This window comes from Procambarus clarkii, chromosome 26, assembly GCF_040958095.1.
Source record: "Procambarus clarkii isolate CNS0578487 chromosome 26, FALCON_Pclarkii_2.0, whole genome shotgun sequence".
In the NCBI taxonomy this organism is placed as follows: Eukaryota; Metazoa; Arthropoda; class Malacostraca; order Decapoda; family Cambaridae; genus Procambarus; species Procambarus clarkii.
Genome location: NC_091175.1, coordinates 40,896,652 through 40,908,169, shown reverse-complemented (window position 1 = coordinate 40,908,169; position 11,518 = coordinate 40,896,652). Strand labels below are relative to the sequence as shown.

Here is an 11,518-nt window from a genome sequence, read left to right as displayed (position 1 = left end):
GTGGGTGAGGGACAGTGTAGGGGTGAGGGACAGTGTAGTGGGTGAGGGATAGTGTAGTGGGTGAGGGACAGTGTAAGGGTGAGGGACAGTGTAGGGGGAGGGACAGTGTAGGGGGTGAGGGACAGTGTAGGGGTGAGGGACAGTTTAGGGGTGAGGGACAGTGTAGGGGTGAGGGACAGTGTAGGGGGTGAGGGACAGTGTAGGGGGTGAGGGACAGTGTAGTGGATGAGGGAGAGTGTAGGGGGTGAGGGAGAGTGTAGGGGATGAGGGACAGTGTAGGGGATGAGGGACAGTGTAGGGGTGAGGGACAGTGTAGGGGTGAGGGACAGTGTAGGGAGTGAGGGACAGTGCAGCGGGTGAGGGGCAGTGTAGGGGGTGATTATCAGTGTAGGGTGAGGGAGAGTGTAAGGGCGAGGGACAGTGTAGGGGATGAGGGACAGTGTAGGGGATGAGGGACAGTGTAGGGGGTGAGGGAGAGTGCAGGGGTGAAGGACAGTGTAGGGGGTGAGGGACAGTGTAGGGGGTGAGGGACAGTGTAGGGGTTGATTGGCAGTGTAGGGTGAGGGACAGTGTAAAGGTGAGGGACAGTGTAGTGGGTGAGGGACAGTGTAGTGGGTGAGGGATACTGTAGTGGGTGAGGGACAGTGTAGGGGTGAGGGACAGTGAAGTGGGTGAGGGACAGTGTAGTGGGTGAAGGACAGTGTAGGGGTGAGGGACAGTGTAAGGGTGAGGGACAGTGTAGGGGTGAGGGACAGTGTAGGGGTGAGGGACAGTTTAGGGATGAGGGACAGTGTAGGGGTGAGGGACAGTGTAGCGGGTGAGGGACAGTGTAGTGGGTGAGGGACAGTGTAGGGGTGAGGGACAGTGTAAGGGTGAAAGACAGTGTAGAGGTGAGGGACAGTGTAAAGGTGAGGGACAGTGTAGGCTTGAGGGACAGTGTAGTATGTGAGGGACAGTGTAGTGGGTGAGGGACAGTGTAGGGATGAGGGGCAGTGTAGGGGGTTGAGGGACAGTGTAGGGGGTGAGGGACAGTGTAGGGGTGAGGGACAGTGTAGGGGGTGAGGGGCAGTGTAGGGGGTTGAGGGACAGTGTAGGGGGTGAGGGACAGTGTAGGGGTGAGGGACAGTGTAGGGGGTGAGGGACAGTGTAGGGGGTGAGGGACAGTGTAGGGGTGAGGGACAGTGTAGGGGGTGAGGGACAGTGTAGGGGGTGAGGGACAGTGTAGGGGTGAGGGACAGTGTAGGGGGTGAGGGACAGTGTAGGGGGTGAGGGACAGTGTAGGGGGTGAGGGACAGTGTAGGGGGTGAGGGACAGTGTAGGAGTGAGGGACAGTGTAGGGGGTGAGGGACAGTGTAGGGGGTGAGGGACAGTGTAGGGGGTGAGGGACAGTGTACGGGTGAGGGACAGTGTAAGGGGTGAGGGACAGTGTAGGGGGTGAGGGACAGTGTAGGGGGTGAGGGACAGTGTAGGGGTGAGGGACAGTGTAGGGGTGAGGGGCAGTGTAGGGGGTGAGGGACAGTGTTGTGGGTGAGGGACAGTGTAGGGGTTAGGGACAGTGTAGGGGTGAGGGACAGTGTAGGGGGTGAGGGACAGTGTAGGGGGTGAGGGACAGTGTAGTGGGTGAGGGACAGTGTTGGGGGTGAGGGACAGTGTAGGGGTGAGGGACAGTGTAGGGGTGAGGGACAGTGTAGTGGGTGAGGGACAGTGTAGGGGGTGGGGGACAGTGTAGGGGTGAGGGACAGTGTAGGGGGTGAGGGATAGTGTAGGGGGTGAGGGACAGTGTAGGGGTGAGGGACAGTGTAGGGAGTGAGGGACAGTGAAGGGGGTGAGGGACAGTGTACGGGCCTGGCTGGTATACTGTGTGAGAGGAGTGGCCTGGCTGGAGTACTGCCACTCCTCACACTCTAGGGAGAGTGAGTGAGAGTGAGGGGGAGTGAGGAAGGGTGAGGTAGGGTGAGGGAGGGTGAGGGAGGGTGAGGGAGGATGAGGGAGGGTGAGGGAGAGTGAGGGAGAGTGAGGGAGAGTGAGGGAGAGTGAGGGAGAGTGAGGGGGATTGCAGGAGAGTGAGGGGGATTGCAGGGGAGTGAGGGGGAGTGAGAGAGAGTGAAGGAGAGTGAGGGGGGATTGCAGGGGAGTGAGGGGGAGTGAGGGAGAGTGAGGGAGAGTGAGGGAGAGTGAGGGAGAGTGAAGGAGAGTGAGGGAGAGTGAGGGAGAGTGAGGGAGAGTGAGGGAGAGTGAGGGAGAGTGAAGGGGAGGGGAGAGTAGCACCTCAGGGGAGAGGTCAACAATAGTTTACTCTGTGGTGTGAATGAATTAATTGCATTCACACCCCTCCCCCCCCCCTCCCCTCTCCCTCGTTAGGGACTCTCTTCCCTCACTCCTTCCCTCACCTCTCACTTCTCTCACCTCTCACTCCCTTACTCTACCTCTCACCTCTCCTATCCATCGGCACTTTAATCCTTCTCTCCCTTACTGCTGTTCCTTCCCTTTCTATCCCTACCTCGCCTCAGCAATGTCTCCATCACATGCCTCCATCTATACTCTCCCACATGCCTCCCTCTATACTCTCCCACATGCCTCCATCTATACTCTCCCACATGCCTCCATCTATACTCTCCCACATGCCTCCCTCTATACTCTCCCACATGCCTCCATCTATACTCTCCCACATGCCTCCCTCTATACTCTCCCACATGCCTCCATCTATACTCTCCCACATGCCTCCCTCTATACTCTCCCACATGCCTCCCTCTATACTCTCCCACATGCCTCCCTCTATACTCTCCCACATGCCTCCCTCTATACTCTCCCACATGCCTCCCTCTATACTCTCCCACATGCCTCCCTCTATACTCTCCCACATGCCTCCCTCTATACTCTCCCACATGCCTCCCTCTATACTCTCCCACATGCCTCCCTCTATACTCTCCCACATGCCTCCCTCTATACTCTCCCACATGCCTCCCTCTATACTCTCCCACATGCCTCCCTCTATACTCTCCCACATGCCTCCCTTTCGTTCCATTCACCGTCTCTATCTTTCCCTCTCTCACCCTCCCATCCTCTTTCCCTCCCTCCCTCCCTCTCTCACCCTCCCATCCTCTCTCCCTCCCTCCCTCCCTCCCTCCCACAAAGTGCCTCACCACATCCCTCTTACTCCAATGTTTCAATTATCACATTTTCCAAAGATTACCTTTTCAAGAAATAATTAAAAATTCAAATTTAATTATAAAAAAATACAAACCAAGAAATCTTTTCGAAAAACAAAAGAATGGTTTTGTTATGGAATATTAAGTTAGGAAATATATACCCATCCACACGAGTGGCTTAAAGCATTGAGAGAGTCAATAACGAGAGTGACGACCGAGTTAACGACCTGCCCGCCTGAATGGCTCCACCAGTCGTGTGTGGCCGCCGTCAGTGTGTCAGTAGTGGTCGTTCCCGTGATGGTAGTCCCGGGTCCTGTAGTTGTCCTACCACAAGTAGTTCACGTCGTACTGCCAGTACAGTACGACCATACAGTACAGTATGACATGTAATATGGTTCGACCCTATAGTACAGTACGACCTATCAATATCGTTCTATTGGACGATATATTCGACCTCGAGAAGCAAAAGAAGGTTACCACTTAAGACACCTTGCAAGTAGAACTTATTGCAGAAGGAGGAAAGGTTCAAGGTAACTACAGAAGCACCATACTGTCCCCCGAGCTCAAAGCAGCAGCTAAGAGCCTTCGTGAGAACAAGGAGATAGTTGTCAGGAGAGGTGACAAGTCGCCAATATTTGTCATTCTTTAAAAAGACGAATATCTGGCAAAAATGAATCTCATACTCTCTGACCAAACTAAATTCCAAAGGGTAACGAAGGACACTACAGCCGAACTGAAAACGAAGATAAACAGATTGATCGAAACTGTGAACGCCAAGAAATCCGGACTCCACCTGCCAAAAGTTGTTGGGGAATGCAATCCTGGGTATGCCTATGGAAATGTCAAGACCCATAAGCCTGGAAACCCACTGCGGCCAATCATCAGCCAGATACCCACACCCACATACAGCCTGGCTAAGCGACTCAACAAGTTGCTGGCTCCTTACATACCCTGTGCTTTCAGCTTGAAGTCTCCCAAGGAATTTGTCGACTTACTCCACGGAGCACGGGCCAGGGGGATAAGAGCCTCGTTGGATGTGGAGTCACTATTTACCAATGTACCTTTGTACGAAACAATCGGGATAATAGCAGACAGACTGTATCGTGACCCAGCTTGCAATCCTCGTGACATGCCAGAAAGCATACTGAGGAAACTACTCCAAGCCTGCACTTAAAGAGGCACCCTTCGTAAGCCCAGATGGGCACATGTATAAGCAAGTAATGGGCCGCCATGGGTTCTCCCCTAGGTGTCCTGTTTGCACACTTGAGACCCGCCATATACTGCAGGTATGTTGACAACATTTTTACACAGGTACCTGATGCCAGATGTCTGCAGCAGCTGATGGAGGCATTTGTGTGGAATTCTGTGTTGAGTTTCACATACGAGATGGAGAATAATGGGAAGCTGCCCTTTCTGGATGTAACAGTCACGAAAAAGGAGTGGAGGCTTCCACACTGCAATCTACACTAAGGAAACAAGCATAGGAATGTGCCTCAAAGCCAATAGTGACTGCCCAGACAGGTACAAGAGGAGTGTTGTCAATGCTTACGTCGACCGTGCCCTCAGCCACAGCTCAGGATGGAAAGAAGTCGATGAAGAACTCTGTAGGGTAAGGCAAGTCCTAGTCAACAACGGCTTCTCTAACGGTTTCATTGAAAACATCATAAAAAGAAAGGTAAAACGCCATGCAACCTCTGAAGAGTCAACTAACACAACACTTGTATCCCCAATTAGTAAGTTAAAAAGTTTTATCAATTGAAGGCACCAAACCGGGAAGGCTATGTAGCACCAACCCCAATTAGACTTTTTTACAGGAACTTCTTTTCGACGGCTCATAGAACGGAGGAAAGGGTCTTGAAAGATATTGTTGATAGGAACGTCATCCCTATAGACAATAATCAGAAAATACAATTGATAATTTATTATAAACCAAAAAAAAAAGGCCAATCTACTCATGAAAAACTCTCCTGACACCAAGCAGAACGCTTTGAAGAAGACTAATGTCGTCTATGCCTTTAAATCGCCGCTTGGGAACTGTAAGTCCCAAAGAACTCAGTATATAGGCAAGACAACAATGTCTCTTTCCAGGCGACTAACAACGCATAAGCAACAGGGCGCCATCAAGGAACATATAATCTCCTCTCACAACCAGACCATCACCAGAGAAATCTTAACAAACAACACAGAAATCATTGATAGGTACAGCGATAGCAGGCGGCTTGACATCAGCTGAGGCCCTACACATCAAAAAGTCAACACCAGTAGTCAACAGTCAATTAATGCACAACTATATTCTACCCACTTCAAGACCCCGAACCAATATGGAAGCAGCAAGAGGAAGTATTGGCCAATAGGCCTTCTGTAGTTCCATTTTTTATGTTCATATATCCAAGTTAAACCCATTGTTTCGTGTACTGTCTTGTGTTTGGCACCTCACCCAAAACTTTTGTACCATATCACCTCACCAAATAGAGTATAAGTACGATGAATTTGTGTGTAAATTAAGTCTGAAAATGTAATATGAATTACGAAACGCATTCAGGCGTCAGACCATTAATAAAAAATTAATTTTGGAGAATTGTTATTTTCATTACCACCCACATGAAGAAAAACATAAGAAATATTGAAAAAATCGAGTTAGAATTATTAATCTTACTTTTTCGGTATATATATATATATATATATATATATATATATATATATATATATATATATATATATATATATATATATATATATATATATATATGTCGTACCTAGTAGCCAGAACGCACTTCTCGGCCTACTATGCAAGGCCCGATTTGCCTAATAAGCCAAGTTTTGCTGAATTAATATATTTTCTCTAATTTTTTCCTTATGAAATGATAAAGCTACCCATTTCATTATGTATGAGGTAATTTTTTTTTATTGGAGTTAAAATTAACGTAGATATATGACCGAACCTAACCAACCCTACCTAACATAACCTAACCTATCTTTATAGGTTAGGTTAGGTTAGGTTGCCGAAAAAGTTAGGTTAGGTTAGGTTAGGTAGGTTAGGTAGTCGAAAAACAATTAATTCTTGGAAACTTGGCTTATTAGGCAAATTGAGCCTTGCATAGTAGGCTGAGAAGTGCGTTCTGGCTACTAGGTACGACATATATATATATATATATATATATATATATATATATATATATATATATATATATATATATATATATATATATGTTTCATTGAATATGACCGCATATTCTGTATTTATTATTTTCTGGTTTAGGGCTTCTATCCCTCTAACTATTTTCTTAGCATCAGGGCTTAATTGGAATAGGAGTTCTCCAAAACTCATTTTCGTACTTTTAAGGTGAAGAAGGATATATATATATATATATATATATATATATATATATATATATATATATATATATATATATATATATGAAGGTGAAAAACATGGGGGGATACATAAGGGATAAACATAGGGGCTGCAGAAGGCTTATTGGCCCATACGAGGCATCTCCTATCTAAACACAAAGATTAATCCAGTGTAATTGGCCTGTTATGTTGGACATTGTCTTCTGTGTTGCCAACACAGAAGACAATGTCCAACATAACAGGCCAATATATATATATATATATATATATATATATATATATATATATATATATATATATATATATATATATATATATGCGAACAAGCCTGAATGGTCCCCAGGACATATGCAACTGAAAACTCACACCCCAGAAGTGACTCGAACCCATACTCCCAGAAGCAACGCATCTGGTATGTACAAGACGCCTCAATCCACTTGACCATCACGACCGGACAAAATGAGGTGATAGCCGAGGCTATATGAACCACCCCACCGCCGGCACTCGGATAGTTATCTTGGGCATAGCATTTTACCAAATCACCTCATTCTTTGGGGCACACGTGAGGAACACAAATGCGAACAAGCCTGAATGGTCCCCAGGACATATGCAACTGAAAACTCACACCCCAGAAGTGACTCGAACCCATACTCCCAGAAGCAACGCATCTGGTATGTACAAGACGCCTCAATCCACTTGACCATCACGACCGGACAAAATGAGGTGATAGCCGAGGCTATATGAACCACCCCACCGCCGGCACTCGGATAGTTATCTTGGGCATAGCATTTTACCAAATCACCTCATTCTTTGGGGCACACATGAGGAACACAAATGCGAACAAGCCTGAATGGTCCCCAGGACATATGCAACTGAAAACTCACACCCCAGAAGTGACTCGAACCCATACTCCCAGAAGCAACGCATCTGGTATGTACAAGACGCCTCAATCCACTTGACCATCACGACCGGACAAAATGAGGTGATAGCCGAGGCTATATGAACCACCCCACCGCCGGCACTCGGATAGTTATCTTGGGCATAGCATTTTACCAAATCACCTCATTCTTTGGGGCACACGTGAGGAACACAAATGCGAACAAGCCTGAATGGTCCCCAGGACATATGCAACTGAAAACTCACACCCCAGAAGTGACTCGAAGGTCGTGATGGTCAAGTGGATTGAGGCGTCTTGTACATACCAGATGCGTTGCTTCTGGGAGTATGGGTTCGAGTCACTTCTGGGGTGTGAGTTTTCAGTTGCATATGTCCTGGGGACCATTCAGGCTTGTTCGCATTTGTGTTCCTCACGTGTGCCCCAAAGAATGAGGTGATTTGGTAAAATGCTATGCCCAAGATAACTATCCGAGTGCCGGCGGTGGGGTGGTTCATATAGCCTCGGCTATCACCTCATTTTGTCCGGTCGTGATGGTCAAGTGGATTGAGGCGTCTTGTACATACCAGATGCGTTGCTTCTGGGAGTATGGGTTCGAGTCACTTCTGGGGTGTGAGTTTTCAGTTGCATATGTCCTGGGGACCATTCAGGCTTGTTCGCATTTGTGTTCCTCACGTGTGCCCCAAAGAATGAGGTGATTTGGTAAAATGCTATGCCCAAGATAACTATCCGAGTGCCGGCGGTGGGGTGGTTCATATAGCCTCGGCTATCACCTCATTTTGTCCGGTCGTGATGGTCAAGTGGATTGAGGCGTCTTGTACATACCAGATGCGTTGCTTCTGGGAGTATGGGTTCGAGTCACTTCTGGGGTGTGAGTTTTCAGTTGCATATGTCCTGGGGACCATTCAGGCTTGTTCGCATTTGTGTTCCTCACGTGTGCCCCAAAGAATGAGGTGATTTGGTAAAATGCTATGCCCAAGATAACTATCCGAGTGCCGGCGGTGGGGTGGTTCATATAGCCTCGGCTATCACCTCATTTTGTCCGGTCGTGATGGTCAAGTGGATTGAGGCGTCTTGTACATACCAGATGCGTTGCTTCTGGGAGTATGGGTTCGAGTCACTTCTGGGGTGTGAGTTTTCAGTTGCATATGTCCTGGGGACCATTCAGGCTTGTTCGCATTTGTGTTCCTCACGTGTGCCCCAAAGAATGAGGTGATTTGGTAAAATGCTATGCCCAAGATAACTATCCGAGTGCCGGCGGTGGGGTGGTTCATATAGCCTCGGCTATCACCTCATTTTGTCCGGTCGTGATGGTCAAGTGGATTGAGGCGTCTTGTACATACCAGATGCGTTGCTTCTGGGAGTATGGGTTCGAGTCACTTCTGGGGTGTGAGTTTTCAGTTATATATATATATATATATATATATATATATATATATATATATATATATATACATACATATATATACATACATACATACATACATATAACTGAACAGAGTTTAAACATCTTCGATTTTATACCTGCATTTGGGTGAGGTGATATGTTAGAACAATTTTGGATGAGGTGAAAACAAACTTTCAACACAAGACAGAACACGAAACAATGGGTATAATGTTTTGTAAGTTAAAGGGAAAAATGGAAGTAACTGCAAAGGGCCAATTGGCCCATATTTCTTGATGCTACTATATTATTGTGGAGTCTTGAAGTGGGTAGAATATAGTTGTGCATTAATTGGCTGTTGATTGCTGGTGTCGACTTCTTAATGTGTAGTGCCTCGCAGATATCAAGCCGCCTGCTATCACTGTATCTATCGATGATTTCCGTGTTTTTTGTTAAGACTTCTCTGGTGAAGGTCTGGTTGTGGGAAGAGATTATAAGTTCCTTCATGGAGCCCTGTTGCTTATGCATCGTTAATCGCCTGAAAAGAGATGTTGTTGTCTTGCCTATATACTGAATTCTTTGAGGCTTAGAGTCCCCAAGTGGGCATTTGAATGCATAGACGACATTGGTCTCTTTTAAAGCGTTCTGCTTTGTGTTTGGAGAGTTTCTCATGAGTAGGTTGGCCGTTTTCTTGGTTTTATAGTTGATCGTCAATTGTATCTTCTGATTTTTGTCTGTAGGGATAACGTTTCTATTAACAATATCTTTCAGGACCCTTTCCTCTGTTTTATGAGCTGTGGAAAAGAAGTTCCTGTAAAATAGTCTAATAGGGGGTACAGGTGTTGTGTTAGTTGTTTCTTCAGAGGTTGCATGGCGTTTTACCTTCCTTCTTATGATGTCTTCAATGAAACCATTGGAGAAGCCGTTGTTGACTAGGACCTGCCTTACCCTACAGAGTTCTTCATCGACTTGCTTCCATCCTGAGATGTGGCTGAGAGCACGGTCGACATAAGCGTTAACGACACTCCTCTTGTACCTGTCAGGGCAGTCGCTGTTGGCATTGAGGCACATTCCTATGTTTGTTTCCTTAGTGTAGACTGCAGTGTGGAAACCTCCGCTCCTTTCCATGACTGTTACATCTAGAAATGGCAGCTTCCCATCCTTCTCCATCTCGTAAGTGAAACACAACACAGAACTCTGCTCAAATGCCTCCTTCAGCTCCTGCAGATATCTGACATCAGGTACCTGTGTAAAAATGTCGTCAACATACCTGCAGTATATGGCCGGTTTCAAGTTCATGTCGACTAAGACTTTTTGTTCAATTGTACCCATGTAGAAGTTCGCAAACAGGACACCTAGGGGAGAACCCATGGCGACCCCATCTACTTGCTTATACATGTGCCCATCGGGGCACAAGAAGGGTGCCTCTTTAGTACAAGCTTGGAGTAGTTACCTTAGAATGTTTTCTGGTATGTCAAGAGGAGTACAGGCCGGATCACGGTACACTCTGTCGGCTATCATCCCGATTGTCTCGTCCACAGGTACATTGGTAAACAGTGATTCTACGTCCAACGAGGCTCTTATCCCTGTGGCCCGTGTTCCCCGCAGTAAGTCAACAAATTCCTTTGGAGACTTCAGGCTGAAGGTGCAAGAGACATAAGGACACAAAAGAAGGTCACCACCAAAGATATATATATATATATATATATATATATATATATATATATATATATATATATATATATATATATGTCGTACCTAGTAGCCAGAACTCACTTCTCAGCCTACTATGCAAGGCCCGATTTGCCTAATAAGCCAAGTTTTCATAAATTAATATATTTTCTCTATTTTTTTTATTATGAAATGATAAAGCTACCCATTTCATTATGTATGAGGTCAGTTTTTTTTATTGCAGTTAAAATTAGCGTAGATATAGGACCTAACCTAACCAACCCTACCTAACCTAACCTAACCTATCTTTATAGGGTAGGTTAGGTTAGGTAGCCGAAAAAGTTATGTTAGGTTAGGTTAGGTAGGTTAGGTAGTCGAAAAACAATTAATTCATGAAAACTTGGCTTATTAGGCAAATCGTACCTTGCATAGTAGGCTCAGAAGTGAGTTCTGGCTACTAGGTACGACATATATATATATATATATATATATATATATATATATATATATATATATATATATATATATATATATATATATGTCGTACCTAGTAGCCAGAACTCACTTCTCAGCCTACTATGCATGGCCCGATTTGCCTAATAAGCCAAGTTTTCCTCAATGAATATATTTTCTCTAAATTTTTTCTTATGGAATCATAAAGCTACCCATTTCATTATGTATGAGGTCAATTTTTTTTCATTGGAGTTAAAATTAACGTAGATATATGACCGAACCTAACCAACCCTACCTAACCTAACCTAACCTATCTCTATAGGTTAGGTTAGGTTATGTAGCCGAAAAAGTTAGATTAGGTTAGGTAGGTTAGGTAGTCGAAAAACAATTAATTCATAAAAACTTGGCTTATTAGGCAAATCGGGCCTTGCATAGTAGGCTGAGAAGTGAGTTCTGGCTACTAGGTACGACATATATATATATATATATATATATATATATATATATATATATATATATATATATATATATATATATATATATATATATATATATATATATATATATATATGCAGAATAACCACATGTGAAAAATAGAGAATGCTTAACGCG

General features: G+C 45.4%; 1 protein-coding gene across 1 annotated transcript; it reads right to left on the bottom strand.

The window, feature by feature from the left end:
* Nucleotides 1-2,521: 2,521 nt before the first annotated feature.
* On the bottom strand, nucleotides 2,522-3,007 carry LOC138368938 (uncharacterized). Its single transcript, XM_069331663.1, has one exon. The coding sequence runs from the start codon at nucleotides 3,005-3,007 to the stop codon at nucleotides 2,522-2,524; it is 486 nt and encodes a 161-aa protein (XP_069187764.1).
* Nucleotides 3,008-11,518: the final 8,511 nt, after the last annotated feature.

Bases quoted from the DNA above. Each gene is read 5' to 3' on its own strand.
- LOC138368938 (XM_069331663.1), bottom strand. From the start codon at position 3,007: ATGTGGGAGAGTATAGAGGGAGGCATGTGGGAGAGTATAGAGGGAGGC.